This window comes from Pan troglodytes, chromosome 1 (assembly GCF_028858775.2).
Source record: "Pan troglodytes isolate AG18354 chromosome 1, NHGRI_mPanTro3-v2.0_pri, whole genome shotgun sequence".
Taxonomy (NCBI): domain Eukaryota; kingdom Metazoa; phylum Chordata; class Mammalia; order Primates; family Hominidae; genus Pan; species Pan troglodytes.
Window position 1 is genome coordinate 131,263,380 of NC_072398.2, and position 16,441 is coordinate 131,279,820.

The following is a 16,441-nucleotide window of genomic DNA, read 5'->3' on the forward strand; positions in this document are numbered from 1 at the left end:
GTGCTGAGGCACTGGTTATAGCACAGGTGTGTAGGATACAGAGACCCTCAGCTTTCAGGGTAGCTGGGTGGGGCCTGGGGCTAACTGAAGTAGTTGGATCTAGCACAAGCAGCCTACTCCATGTAACCTATTGTGCTATACAAATATCATTTTCTTTTCTTTTTTTTTTTAAATATGGTGGTGGGGCTTCATTATGATATCCAGGCTGGTCTCAAACTCCTGGGCTGAAGTGATCCTCCTGCCTCAGTCCGCAAAGTGTGTGAGCCACTGCATCTGGCCACAAATAACATCTTCTATGTGTGCTCTGAATGTGAAAAACTCTAGGAAGCACTTCATTAGTCATTATCTATTATTTTCGGCTTTTGGATACTGAATGTTACAGGTTAAAAGTGATATGCATAATACTTGATTAATTAGGAAAGACTATTTAAAACTAGCTAGTAAGCAATATACTACTTTTTAGCAATGAAGTGAATTTGAAAACAAATGGGAATAAGGAACTAAGCAAACTCTAGCACATCATTTTTTGAAATGTTTTTACAAACGAATCACCTACCACAACCATTGCTATGGTAAAATTAGGCCTGAGCTGATAGTCACACCAAGGACTTGAAGCTCCATAACTATCTTTGTATATGCCACGTTTGTGAACCAGATTTGGATGCTTTTCATTTAAATCTGAAGGGTCTTCTGAAACATGAAATAGCTTTTCAAAGTTGTCTTGTATTTTTCTGTTCCACTCATCATATGAGACCTTTATAGCCTTTCCTGAAAAATGACATAAGACATGGTAGTTTTAATCATTCAAAACAATTCACACATCTAGTTACAGACAAATAGTAATATTTAGTTTATTTTTATCTACTACAAGGCAATAAATTATCCACTTTTGGAAAATGTGGCCAGTCTGAATTGAGATGTGTTATAAATGTAAAATATAAGCTGGATTATGAAGATGTAGCACCACCCAAAAAGAATGTAAAATTGCTCATGAATAATTTTATATTGATTACATGTTGAAACAATATCTTATATACATACACTGAGTTAAATAAAATGTCTTTTTTTTTTTTTTTTTTTAAGACAGCGTCTGGTATTGTCCACCCAAGCTGGAGTGCAGTAGTATGAACTTGGCTCACTGCAACATCTGCTTCCTGGGCTCAAGCCATCCTCCCACCTCAGCCTCTCAAGTAGCTGGGACTACAGGCTCACATAACCACACCCTACTAATTTTTGTATTTCTTGTAGACATGGGTTTTCATGTTGCCCAGGATGGTCTCAAACTCCTGAGCTCAAGCGATCTGCCTGCCTTGGCCCCCCAAAGTGTGGAGATTACAGGCATGAGCCACTGCACCTGGCTGATTTAATAAAATATCTTGTAATCAATTTCACCTGCTTCTTTTTACTTTTTAAAATGTGGGTACTATAAAATTTAAAATTATGTATGTGGTTCACATTATTTTGGACAGCACTATTCTAGAAAAAGACATGTAAAGATTGCAAAATTGCTCACAGAAATGCAACTTGCTCAGTCACACTGAGGAAAAAGATATGCACAATAAAGGCAATAGCTATGCTGCTTTCTTATCTCAGTTCAAAGTTGCTAAAAATATGGTTCAACTAGAATTTTACAATTTTCACACTAGTAAATTAATGAATTTTCTTTCTCTTAATTTTAAGGGTTTTTCGATATTAGCTGATAGAATCAAATGATGATTACATAGGTTGAGAATATACATAGTACATTTGAAGGTTCTTTGTAAATAAAATAACCAGCTTACCATGTCTTTTTACTGTGACTTCATGATAAGGGAAAATATTTTTTTTGGATAATTCCAGCAACCAGCGAACAGCAGATTTACTCAGGCCCACAATTTCCACAGCAGACCCATCTCTAAAATTAAAAAACGTATTTTTATTCTTTAAGTTGGCATCCTTTAAGTACTATTTAAAGGGCATTCAGTAAACAATTGTAATGAATCATATAACATATTATGAAAACTATTAAAAAATCCTTACTCTATAGGAATGTGTACTATATCATGTAAAGATTTTTTCCTCTCACGGTTTTGCCATTGTCTATCATCCTCACATATTTTTTAAAAATTCTATGATGTAGAATGGGAATTGTGGAATAAAAGAAGATGGCAGTTGGAAAAGGTAGGAGTAAGGAATCTGAATATTGGGATATGGTACTAGAGAAAAGATAGCAAACATGAAAAATAGGGCTGGAGAAAGTGAGGGAAGGCAGACACATTAATTTGAAAGCTCATTTTTAAGAAAAATAAAAGGGAAGTATAAGGATCTAATGTATCAAATAGATTTTTAAAAAATTGGTAAAGCATGTAAAGATGGCAACTTATTTATTAATTATTTTTTGTAGAGATGGGGCCTCACTATGTTGCCCAAGCTGGTTTCGAACTCCTGGGTTCAAGCTATCCTCCCACCTCAACCTCCCAACCTCCCAAAGTGTTGAGATTACAGGCGACAGCTACCACACCCAGTACACAACTATTACATTTTTTGGACAATTCTTACTGAAGATAAAATTTAGAAAAAGAGGCCGAGTGCAGTGGCTCATTTCTGTAATCCCAGCACTTTGGGAGGCTGAGGTGGGTGGATCATTTAAGGCCAAAAATTTGAGATCAGCCTGGCCAACATGGTGAAACCTCGTCTCCACTAAAAATACAAAAATTAGCCTGTGTGGTAGTGTGCGCCTGTAGTCCCAGGTACTTGGGAGGCTGAGACAGGAGAATTGCTTGAATCTGAGAGACAGAGGCTGCAGTGAGCCATGATTGTACTACTGCACTACAGCCTGGGCAACAGAGTGAGGCTCTCTCTTTCAAAAAAAAAAATTAGAATAAGAAAATAACTTCTCAGCTTAATACAGTATCAGAAGCTATTTTAATAGACATTACTTAATGGGTACAAAGTACGTTATTTGGGTGATAGTAATATTAAAAGCGATTTTAATAGCTTATGATGATGTATTTAGCATTTGAAATGATAAAAACTTCTTAAATGACAAACATTAGGAAAAAAGATTTAAAAAATTAGGAAAAAAGGTTCAGAAAGTGAAAGAATTGCATAAAAGACAGAACAACTGGTTGTTTTCTATGTTTGCAAAAGATGGGCATAATGAAATGTTTACATCAATAAGCAGTTCAGGTTACGAAAATGTCTTAACCACTGGGATAATGAATCATAAATCTTTCCTTTGAGGTGCTTGTAGAGAATCAACCCACGAGCACTTACAGAAAAGAACAGATAGTGTTACTTGATAACTTATATCAACAGGATTGTGTAAATGTATAATGGGGAGATGAAGGGAAGAAGGCAGGGAAATTTTGATTGACTTAATGTAAAGAGTTCATAGTTAACAGAATAAAAGATTCCACAAGTATGTGCTTTTTTAAAGAAGGGTATAATTACACAGCACTATAACATCTACACTACCTTGGTGTGGCTGGGATTCCTCTGTTTCTAGCTCTGTCACTTTCTCCCATTTTATCCATCCATGTGCCACAATTGAAACGATTTCCTCCATAAACAAATCCTGTTTCTTCATCAACTCCTGCAGTTATATTAAAACCTAAAAAACAAAATGTGGATAAAATAAAATTTTATAAGTATTATATATAGTATATACAAATATTTTAAAACATTTACAAAATTTTAAATATAATAAACTAGGACAACCACTCTAAAGCTCAGTTTGGTGGTATCTTATTATTTTGTATCCAGAATATACAAGCACAAAGTTGGAGATGTGTATATTCTACCACATAGGAATTTCATTTCTATATATATTCTAGAGAAACCCTTACTTATGTGCACATGGAGATGTGTACAAGGATATTCACTGCCACATTGCTTGCATTCACAAAAAATAACTGCTCAATAGAGGAATGGATAAACACTGTAGTTTATTCATACAATGGGAAACCCTCTATACCATTTGAAATTAATGAACTGGATTTACATGTATCAAAATGGAGCTAAATAATGTATGTACATGCACGTAGAGTGTGGAATAATAGATACCAGAGACTCAGAAGGGTGAGATGAGAGTGACAGATGAGAAATTACTTAATGGGTACAATGTACATTATTTTGCTGATGGTTACACTAAAAGCCCAGACTTCACCCTTACCCAATATATCCATGCAACAAAACTGCCCTTGTACCCCTTAAATTTATATAAAAAAGATAAATCTCCAAAACAAAATGACTGAATAAAACAAGTTGCAAAAGGACATATATAGTAAGATAACTTTTTTGTAAAAGTTTAATCATAGATAATACTGGTATATCTAATATCTGTGTATAATCTCAAAACATAAATTATTGATTATAGTATATATTATAGTACACTGAATATATGCTATGTAATATATAGCATAAGTAATTTACACATACTCAAACACACATAAGTACAGAAAGTTCAAAAACTTCTGGTATGAAAAAGGGGAGAAGACTCATTTTTCCCTGACTTCCTCTCTTAAGTACAACGAAAATCCCTGAGCATAATACAGTGGACTATCATAAGAGGACTCAAAAAGTGTAAAGAGGAAGGCAGATTGGCTAGGAACCTCAAGACTTGAGGAATGTCATAGTGGTGAGTTCCCTGGTTTTTTTTTTTCTTTTTTTAAAATTCTCCATATATACCAGTCTGGGTGAGATGTAAACTTGGAAAAGCAACCTGCAACCTCCAACAGGTAATGACAAAGAGTTCCAAGAAAAACCAATTGACTCTAGCCAAAGGAAAAGGAAAGAGGGACCCTACCCAGACAGAAACTTTTGTGACAACATCCGCCCTGTGCCAGTAAACACCATGGATGTCCTTTCTCCCTGGAATGTCAGTGGAGACTGAGTGGAAGCCTGGACTCCTATCCCCTACCTGGGGGTAGCAGATGGCTTAAGGCAGTACTCCCCTTCCTCAGCAGCGTGGTACCCACGGACACCACGAGGGGAATCTAGGGAGTATGAACTTCCACACCCAACCTGGCAGTAGTAGGTGGCCTTGGGGCGGCAGCAGGCAGCTCAGGGTGTTTCCCACCCCTGCTGCATGATGTTAGCACAAACTGGGTGGGGAGTATGGACTTCCACCCCCAGTGGAAGCAGGTCGTTAGGGACAGTGCTCCCCTCTCCTGACAGCATGCTGTCAGCAGAGACTGAGTGGAGAGTCCGGATTTCCATGCCCTGCCCAGCAGTGATGGGTGCCCCTCACACTCCCAACTAGAGATTTCAGGGAAGATCTGAAGAGGAGGAAGCTGGAAAACCATGCTTTAAAGCTGTATAGGAAGTCCTGGGCAGGCTCTGACCAATCTACATGTGAAACAGATGAGCATTAACACACCCAAAGGTTTGAGAAGTAAATTACACAGTGTGGAATTCCACTCAGGTTTCCTGAGTGGCCTCCTGATAGCCCATGAATGAAGTAGACCAGAATAACCTTGCTAAATATTAAATTGTTACTGAAACCACAGCCCACAAGAGTAGGCCAGAAGCTGCATACTAAACTTAAATAACAGCTACTTGGTAAAATGAAAGATTTCATAGGATCCAGTGTCCTATAACATCCAAAGGTCTAGGAAAACACGAAAAACTACTTGTCAGGCCAAGAACCAGGAAAATCGCAACCTGAATGAGAAAAGGCAATTAACAGGTGACAACACTGAGGTGACTCAGATGTTGGAAGTATCTGACAGAAAAGCTTAAGGGAGGTATCATAAAAATGCTCCAAAGAGAATGATGCTTTGTAGAAATAGAAAACTCCATCTTAAAATAAATATGGAATCTCCAGGGACCTTGAATAGCCAAAACAATCTAGAAAAAGAATAAAGTTAGAAGACTGATGCTTCCTCATTTCAAAACTTACTACAAAGCTACACTAACCAAAACAGTGTGGTTCTGTCATAAAGACAGACACAGAGACCTATGGAACAGAGAACCCAGAAATAAACCCTGTATATACAGTCAAATTTTTTTTGACAAGGGTGCCAAGACCATTCATTGGGGAAGGGACAGTTTATATATTTTTTGGCAAATGGAGCTGAGTAAACTGGATATTCACATGCAAAAAAAAAAAAAAAAAAAGGACTTGGACTTAATATCATATGCAAAAATTAACTCAATATGGATCAAAGACCTAAACACAAGAGTTAAAACTATAAAATTCTTAGACAAAAATGTATGGCAAAAGCTTCATGACATTGAATTTGATGAGGCTTTTTTGCATATGATACAATAGGCACAGGTAACAAAAGTAGATAAATTGGACTTAATCAAAATCTGAAACTTTTGTTTATCAAAGGATACTTTTAAGATAGTGAATAGACAACCCACAATATGGGAGAAAATATTTGCAAACCATATCTAATAAGTGTTTCGTATCCAGAATATACAAAGCACCCTGCACCTCAATAACAAAAGAACTCAATTCATTCCCTAAATTCAAAGGATGTGAATAGACATTTCTCCAAAGAAGATATATGTATGCCTACAAGCACATGAAGAGATGCTCAACATCACTAAGAAATCATTAAGGAAATGCAAATCAAAACCATTAGATACCACCTCATAGCCATTTAGGATGGCTACTAGCAAAAAAAAAAAAAAAAAAAAAAAAAACACAAAAAAACAAAAACAAACGAACAAAAACAAAAACCAAAACAACAAAAACAAAATCCAAAAAAACAAAAACAGAAAAAAACAAGTATTGGTGAGGATATAGATGAATGGAAGCCTGTTTACTATTAGTAAGAGTGTAAAATGGCACAGCCACTGTGGAAGACAGTACAGTAGTTCCTCAAAAAGGTCAACAAACAATTATCATATGATCCAGCAAGTTCTCTTCCAGGTAGATACCCAAAAGAATTGAAAGCAGGGACTCAAACTGATATTTGTACACCCATGTTCACAGCAGCATTATTCCCAATAGCCAAAAGGTGGAAAAAACCCAAATGTCCATTGACAAATGAATGGAAACACAAAATGTGGTATATACATACAATGGAGTATTATTCAGCCTTAAAAAGAAATGAAATTCTCATATGTATGATAAGGGGTTAATATCCAGAATATATAAGAAACTTCTACAAGTCAATAACCAAAAAATCAAAAACCAATTAAAAAATGGGCAAAGGGCTTCAATAGACAATTCTCCAAAGAAGACCCATAATTGGCAAACAAACATATAAAAAGATGGTTAACACTTCTAATCATTAGGGAAATGCAAATCAAAACCAGAATGAGATATCACCTCACAGCCATTAGGATGGTAACTATCAAAAGAACAGAAAATACCAGGTGTTAGCAAAGATGCAGAGAAATTCGAATAGTTGTGGGAATGTAAATGTTGCAGCCATTATGGAGAATATTATAGAAGTTTCTCAAAAAATTAGAAATAGAATTAACATACAATCTAGCATTCCACTTTGGGTATATATACATAAAAATGAAAGCAGGATCCTGAAGAGATATTTGCATACACATGTTAACTGCAGCATTATTCTCAAGAGCCAAGAGATGGAAGCAATAAAATGCCCACTGACAATGAATGAATAAAGAAAATGTATGCATACAATGGAATATTATGCAGCCTTGAAAAAGAAGGGAATCCTGTCACATGCTATGAGATGGATGAACCTTGGCATTATGCTAAGTGGAAAAAATCAGTCACAAAAGAACAAATACTGCATGATTTCACTCATATGAAGTATCTAAAGTAGTCAAAATCACAGGGACAGAAAGCAGAAAGGTGGTTACTAAGGCCTGGGAAGAGTGGGGATAGAGGAGGAAGAACTAGTGTTTCACGAGTATAGAGTTTGTTTTGCAAGGTAAAAAAGTTCTAGAGATCTGTTCCACAACAATGTTAATATACTCAACACTACTGAACTGTACACTTGAAAATGGCTAAGGTAAATTTAACGTTACATGCTTTTTATCACAAAAAAGACAAAAAAAGGAATAAAATTATGACATCTGCTACAACATGGCTGAACTTCAAAAGAATTATGCTAAGTATGTACAACTCTTATGTATTGATAAAAAATAATTATGCTAAGTGAAATAAGCCAGGTACAAAAGGGCAAAGACTGTATGATTCCGCTTATATGAGGTCCCTAGGATAATTGAATTTATAGAGACAGAAAGTAGGATAGTGGTTCCAGGGGCTGGGGAAGGAGATAATGAGGAGTTCCTGCTTCAATTAGGAATGATGACAAAGTTCTGGAGATGGACAGTGATGATGGTTGCACAACAATGTGATTGTACTTAAAGCCACTGAATTGTACACTTAAAATGGCTAAAATTGTAACTTTTATGGTAAAATGGTAAATATACATTATGTCTATTTTACCACAATAAAAAAAACCAATAGTAAAAACAAAACATAATAAAACAAAAAACAGCACTCCAATTATACAATTATAAAACGGACAAAAGAGATTGAGTTCAGTGGCTCATCCCTGTAATCCCAGCACTTTAGGAAGCCGAGGCAGGAGGATTGCTTGAGGTCAGGAATTCAAGACAAGCCTGGGGAACATAGGGAGACTCCCATCTCTACAAAAAAATTAAAAAAAGAAATTAGCCTGGTTCAGTGGTGCACACGTGTAGTCTCAGCTACTTGGCAGTCTGAGGCAGGAGGACTGCTTAAACCCAGGAATTAGAAGTTGAGTGAGCTATGATGCACCACTGCCATCTAGTCTCAGTGACAGAGTGGGACCCTGTCTCTAAAAAATAATAAAGAAAGAGACAATGTGCAAAATACGTGAACCGACATTTCAGCAAAGATGGAAGATGGATGGCAAATGAGCACATGAAAAGACATTCCATACCATTGGCCATTAGGGAAATGCAAATTAAAACCACAATGTCCAGCCTGGCCAAAACATGGCGAAGCCTCATCTCTACTAAAACAACAACAACAACAACAACAACAACAAATACAAAAAATTAGCCAGTTGTGGTGGCATGCACCTGTAGTCCAGCTACTTGGGAGGCTGAGGTACAAGAATCGTTTGAACCCAGGAGGCGGAGATTGCAGTGAGCTGAGATTGCGCCACTGCACTCCAGCTGGGGGACAGAGCAAGACTCCATCTCAGACCCACCCCCCCACCACACACAGTTTGTAGTGGTCTATGAAGCTATCTGAACAGCTTAAAAGAAAGGGGTACCACCAAATGCTGGCAAGATGTAGCAAAACTGGATCTCTCCAGTTTGCTGGCGGGAATTTATTAAAATGGTAAAACACTCTGGAAAATAGTTTGGCAGTTTCTTCTAAAACAAAACACATACTTACTATATGAACCAATCCCATTCTTGGACATTTATCCCAGAAAAAATGAAAACTTATGTGTCACACAAAAACTTGTACATGAATGTTCATAGTAGCTTTACTCGTATTAGCCAAAACATGAAAACAACCCAAATGTCCTTCAATGGATGAATGGTTTGGATGAATGGTTAAATAAATACTGGTATATGCACAGAAGGGAATACTACTCAGCAATAAAAAGGAATAAACTATTGATAAATGCAACAACTTGGATGGATCTTAAGGGCATTATGCACAGTGAATAAATCAATCTCAGAAGGTTATATAGAACTTGGTTTCATTCATATAACATTCTCAAAATGACAAAACTATAGAGTTGCAGAACAGATTAGTAGCTGCCAGAGAGACCAGGGCTGGGGGTGGAGTGGTCAGGTGTGACCATAAAAGGGTACACAAAGATCTTTATGGTGATGGACCAGTTCTGTATCTTGATTATGGCAGTGGCTACATGAAGCTATACATGGGGTCAAATTGCACGGATCTACACACATACACATACACACACGTGAATGTAAAAACTTTTAAAAGTTGAAAACATACTAATGTCAATCTCCTGACTCTGATGCTGTACTGGGTGAAGAGTTCATGGCATACTATGTATCATTTTTTCAACTTCTTGTGAGTCTAATCTTTCAAAATTACAAAGTTTAAAAAACCCACATGAACATAAAACAATGCATGTTTTACATAATAAATATACAATAAACACATTGGAATGACTAAGGGGAATGGGGAATAAAATGAAATAAATTACTATTAGCCTTGCATTGGCGGCGATGATAGTGTGCCATGAGATGACGAATATGGTGAACTCAAGAGAAGTTAGAAAAGCACATTTATTTTAATACCATATACAAATAAACCTTTCTACAAAAAGTATTTTATAAGTGCCTAGGCTCTCAAGATAGACCATGAGTAAAGTCTACCCCTACCACTTAGTAGCTATGTGACTCTGGGCAAGCTACTCTGCTTCAGTTATCCAGAATCTACAAAGAACTCAAGCAAATTTACAAGAAAAGAACAAACAACCCCATCAAAAAGTGGGCAAAGACATTTATGCAGCCAACAGACACATGAAAAAATGCTCATGATCACTGGCCATCAGAGAAATGCAAATCAAAACCACAATGAGATATCATCTCACACCAGTTAAAATGGCGATCATTAAAAAGTCAGGAAACAACAGGTGCTGGAGAGGATGTGGAGAAATAGGAACACTTTTACACTGTTGGGGGGACTGTTAACTAGTTCAACCATTGTGGAAGACAGTGTGGCGATTCCTCAAGGGTCTAGAACTAGAAATACCATTTGACCCAGCAATCCCATTACTGGGTATATACCCAAAGGATTATAAATCATGCTGCTATAAAGACACATGCACACGTATGTTCATTGCGGCAGTATTCACAAGAGCAAAGACTTGGAACCAACCCAAATGTCCATCAATGATAGACTGGATTAAGAAAATGTGGCACATATACACCATGGAATACTATGCAGCCATAAAAAAGGATGAGTTCATGTCCTTTGTAGGGACATGGATGAAGCTGGAAACCATCATTCTCAGCAAACTATCGCAAGGACAAAAATCCAGACACCACATGTTCTCACTCATAGATGGGAACTGAACAATGAGAATACTTGGACACGGGAAGGGGAACATCACATACTGGGGCCTGTCATGGAGTGGGGGGATGGGGGAGGGATAGCATTAGGAGATATACCTATGTAAATGATGAGTTAATGGGTGCAGCACACCAACATGGCACATGTATACATATGTAACAAACCTGCACGTTGTGCACCTGTACCCTAGAATTTAAAGTATAATAATTAAAAAAAATGGAAACAATATCACTCATTCTCAATGTTTTGGGGAGTGTTAAATGGTAATAACATAGGTAAAGTAGTTACCACAATGCCTAGCAATAGTAAGCATGCAGTTCATGGCGATTATTATAGTTATAAATGAAACCACCAAAATTATCTTTCAAACTGGCTGACAAAAGATATAAAATTTTATTTTTCTGCTAGAAACTAAAAACTTGGTGAGATCAGGAACTATGTTAATCTTTTTAATCATTATATCATGAGGTTTGGCACACAAATATTTACTAAGTGAACAATTGCAAGGTTTAATTTCATCACCTTGATAAATTTGTACTATTTTAGTTAAAGTTCTGTACCTTCGTCCTTCATGTTTCGATCTATCTGGGGACCAGCATTCCTTTCTCGGAACTGTATGCCCTGCATGTGTTTTTGCATTGCTTCCTGTATGACTTCAAACAATGGCTGATCCTGTTTGAGACATAATGGGTGTTACCTCTGTTAGAAATTACATTTTTCTTATTTTCCCCCAAATCCGACAACTGAAGTAATGTGAAAATATATACTTTCCTTTGAAGTGAGAAATAGGAATTGGGGTGAGGCCAGGGAAGAAGCAGCTCCTATATACCAAATAATACAGACGAGCATACAAATATTTAACATCAGTAGTTTTGACTATTCATGTCTGTGACATAAAATAATCTGCTGATACACAAAAACAAATCTAGTGAGCTTCTACAGTTTCTATCAGAGTGATCTCTTCAGCTAATAAACAAACCTAGCTTGTTATCCAGCATCTGAATTTTAAATTGGCATTGCTATTTTTACTCATCTGCATACACAGGTAATGGGGGTAAATTATGAGCTAAAGGGAAACTCTCAAATTTGAGGATCCATAATGACTTTGGAAAATACCCCAGTGAATGTAAAGAATTCATAAGTCATTTTCTTTACCCATATAAATAATAAATGTGATACTCAGGATGACATTTGGGAAAATATACAATTATATTTTTAAAAATAAGGTAAAGAATGTTAAATAGAAGCAAAATGTTTAGAGTCCTTACATGTTTATTATGTTTCATTTTAAAGACTCTGAATATAACCAAAACTCTATAATATAAAAATTCTACTATTAATTATAAAAATTATAATGCTGTGAATAAATATTTTTGGATAAACTGTGAGAAAACAAATAGTTATGTGTAAAATAATTACCTGCCTGATAGCATGAACCTATATTCATTGTAACAGAAATGTCAGTTGATAACAGAGGACAAATAAAAAAATTTTGGACAAATGTTGAGTACTTCATGATATAAATAAATATCATGAGGACACAAATATATGCTAGCCCTGGAGTAGCTTACAAAGCTACTATCCCCTCCCAGCCCCCCCAATCATATATAACAAACTATTAACATAAAGGCAGATCAGAAGTGGCAAAAGTATAGTATTATTGTCCATTCTTGATTAGGGAAAAAAAACACTCAAAAATGTCTATCCATTCTTCACTGTTCATAAGATAATCTTTAAGCTCCCTGGATTGGTAGTCAAGGCTCTCCATAACCTGGCTCACCCTTTCCATAATCTCTTACTACCCTGCAGGTATCCTACACAAAAAGCCAAACCATATTGACTTTTTCACAAAACGTGTTTTATAAGAGCCTAGGCTCTTACAAAAACACTATTAAGTACTATGTCCCCTAAACTGTGCTTCAATCCACTATACAACCCTATTATTCCTTTCCTCTTTTTTTTTTTTTTAAAGAGACTGAGTTTTGCTATGTTGCCTAGGCTGGACTCATACTCCTGGCCTCAAGTGATCCTTCTGCCTCAGCCTCCTGAGAAGCTGAGATTACAGGTGTGTGCCATACACCTGACTTCTTTTCAACTCTAATGTCTCCCAACAACTTTCTCCATCTCTCCTAAAGTCCTACTCACCTTTTATGGCTCATTTAGGTGAAACTTTAGCTACTTTCTAAAGTTCTCCCTGAGACCTACCTACTGGACCTTCTCTCTCTTTCTTTTAAGAGACTACACAACACTTCCTCTACCATCTATTGCAATGGCCATATTTATGTACACATCATCATCTCTTCTACCATGTTGCAAAGTTCTTCAGGCAAAGACCAATCACTTATAGTACCAGCAGGTGCCAAATCAATACTGACATTTGAATAATTTGTAAGATTTGGATTCTTAATTACCCTTATTTTTACATTAGAAACTAAAAGTCATTTTTCAGAAAAAACAAAAAAAACAAAAAAACATTTTAAGAAATATCTTTACCAGTGTGCCAGCAGGCAAAGGAGCAGAATCATCTGTAGGATACATTCTGGAAACTGGGCACTTGAGAATGTCTAGACCATTTGGAACCATTTTACAGTAATCCTGGATACACTGCAGCCACCACCACACAGCATCCCGACAATTGTATCTGGCATAAATTCCTTCACCCAGTAGATTAGGAATGAGACCATGCCTCAGGGTACCCGCAAATGCTAAAATAATATTCCTAAAACAACAGAATTAAGTGGATCAGAAATGAAAACAAACACTTAAAAATTGAAGACAAAAACCAGTCACTTTTGGTGACTATATTTTGAATGCGTTTTCTCTCTTGCCCTATTTCTTTATATTTTCATGTAGAAAGTAGTCATAGTATGATAGAGTAAGTACTGAATTAAAGTCAGGAACCTTGATTCTAGACTAGAATTTTATGCTAACAATCTGTGTGACTCCCTCTCTGATACAGTTTTTTCATTTGAGATTGGACTGGGTGATTTTTAAGGTCCCTCATAGCTCCAGATTCTACTTTTGAAGTCTATGGTATTTCAAAATTGAAGTAACTATTAAACATGAACTTAATTATTTTAAATAGCAGAAACCAAGAGTAAAACAAACATATAAGAAAACAAACTGGCCGGGCATAGTGGCTCACACCTGTAATCTCAGCATTTTGGGAGGCCGAGGCGGGAGGAACACCTGAGGTCAGCAGTTTGAGACCAGCCTGGTCAACATGGTGAAACCCTGTCTCTACTAAAAATACAAAAATAAGCCGGGAATGGTGGTGTGTGCCTGTAGTCCCAGCTACTCAGAAGGCTTAGGCAAGAGAATTGCCTGAACCCGGGAGGCAGAGGTTGCAGTGAGCTGAGATTGTGCCAGTGTACTCCAGTCTGGGCAACAGAGCAAGACTCTATCAAAAAAAAAAAAAAAGAAAAAAGAAAAGAAAGAAGGCCGGGCGTGGTGGCTCAGGCCTGTAATCCTAGCACTTTGGGAGGCTGAAGCGGGTGGATCACGAGGTCAGGAGATCGAGACCATTCTGACTAACACGGTGAAACCCCGTCTCTACTAAAAACACAAAAAATTAGCCGGGCGTAGTGGCAGGCACCTGTAATCCCAGCTACTTGGGAGGCTGAGGCAGGAGAACGGCGTGAACCAGGGAGGCGGAGCTTGCAGTGAGCGGAGATTGCACCACGGCACTCCAGCCTGGATGGCAGAGCGAGACTCAGTCTCAAAAAAAAGAAAGAAAAGAAAGAAAGAAGAAAGGAAGGAAGGAAGGAAGGAGAGAGGGAGGGAGGGAGGGAAGGAGAGAGAGAGAGAAAGAGAGAGAGAGAGAGAAAGAGAGAGAGAGAGAGAAAGAAAACATACTGGTAGAAGCTGACCTTGAAAAACATAATTCAACCAGTTTAAAAACTGGTTGAAGACAGTTAATTTTTTAAAGCGTTATTTTACTATTATATACCAAATGAAAATTTTGTTTGTAAGACAGCAAGGCACTCTAGAAACAGCATGAAATTAAGAAATAAGAAGGCTGAAGTCTAAATCCTAGCTTTGCCATCTGTGTGGCCTTGGAAATGTTATTTAAAATGTCTAGGCCTTACTGCTTTTTGGCTAAACCACTCAGAAATTTTTATTAATTCTATTTCTAAGTTTAATGCCCATCTTTTCAACAGTAATGCAATGGGAAACTTTTTAATCCGCCCGCCTCAGCCTCCCAAAGTGCTGATTACAGTTGTGAGCCACCACGCCTGGCCATAGTGCTAGCAATCTTAACCATCTGGAACAATCTTGTACATTTTAATAAAACGACCTCTGATTCATGATTACCTCTATAGAGGGAGGAAGTAGAACCATCTGTGGTAGAGGTATATGTCCACTAAAATGAATTTCCTACAATTCACAACCAATCTTACAGTTGGTTGTGGCCAGAACTGATGCGTGTTAAGTGTATGGAGAATAGGTGTGTTCCCCCAGCTCTCTTTCCCTCTCTGCTTGCCTCCCGGAGAGGCCCCAGAAGCCATGGAAACTGACAGATCCTCAAGCTGGAAGAAACCTGCTTCCCTGAATCAGTATGTAGAAGGCTGCTTATTGAGCATGCATCTACGACTACAAGCAAGAAATAAATTTTATTTGTGAAAAGCCATTAAGATTTTAAGTGTTTATAATTTATGGCAGCTAGCACTACCCTAACAAATACCCTCTGGGATAATATATTATTCTCTGGGAATCACCTCTAGATCGGGGTAGGCAAACCTTTTCTATAAAGGGCCATATACTAAGTATTTTAGGCTTTGTGGGACATATATGAATTCTGTTGCACATGCTTTCTTCTTTTAAATGACCCTTTAAAAAGAAAAAGGTAAAAGCTATTCTGGTAGGGCGCGGTGGCTCACGCCTGTAATCCCAGCACTTTGGGAGGATGAGGCAGGCGGATCATACGGTCAGGAGATCGAGACCATCCTGGCTAACATGGTGAAACCCGGTCTCTACTAAAAATACAAAAAATTAGCCGGGTGTGGTGGCGGGCGCCTGTAGTCCCAGCTACTCGAGAGGCTGAGGCAGAAGAATGGCGTGAACCCGGGAGGCGGAGCTTGCAGTGAGCGGAGATCGCGCCACTGCACTCCAGCCTGAGTGACAGAGCAAGACTCCGTCTCAAAAAAAAAAAAAAAAGGTAAAAGCTATTCTTTGCTCATAGGCCATACAAAACAGGTGACAGGCCACAGTTTGCTAACCAATAATCTAGACAGTTCTATGTAAAATTAAGCAGCACAAATTTGTGATATTGCATAGAGGTGATAATTGGGAGCCTAAACATTAATAATGATAAAAACTAACATTTATGAGCTGTTTAGCATGTGGCAGATATTACTCTAGGCACCTTAACTGTATGTGTTCATTTGATCCTCCCAAGTACCCAGTAAGGTAATTTGTCAGTTGGTAGTTTGGAACCAGGATTAGAAGCTGGCAGTCTGGTGTAAAGCCGAAGTT

General features: G+C 37.4%; 1 protein-coding gene across 4 annotated transcripts in view; it reads right to left on the reverse strand.

Moving 5' to 3' along the window:
• Positions 1-16,441, reverse strand: part of AGL (amylo-alpha-1, 6-glucosidase, 4-alpha-glucanotransferase) — a 73,911-nt gene that overhangs the window by 9,752 nt on the left and 47,718 nt on the right. For all 4 annotated transcript variants that reach the window (XM_016923141.4, XM_001159352.6, XM_001159400.7 and 1 more), the window contains exons 26-30: positions 13,460-13,685; positions 11,527-11,638; positions 3,457-3,592; positions 1,782-1,894; positions 557-768 (exon numbers count right to left, since the gene is read on the reverse strand). In XM_016923141.4, the coding sequence (XP_016778630.1) occupies positions 557-768; positions 1,782-1,894; positions 3,457-3,592; positions 11,527-11,638; positions 13,460-13,685 (799 nt within the window). The remainder of the gene's footprint in view (positions 1-556; positions 769-1,781; positions 1,895-3,456; positions 3,593-11,526; positions 11,639-13,459; positions 13,686-16,441) is intronic.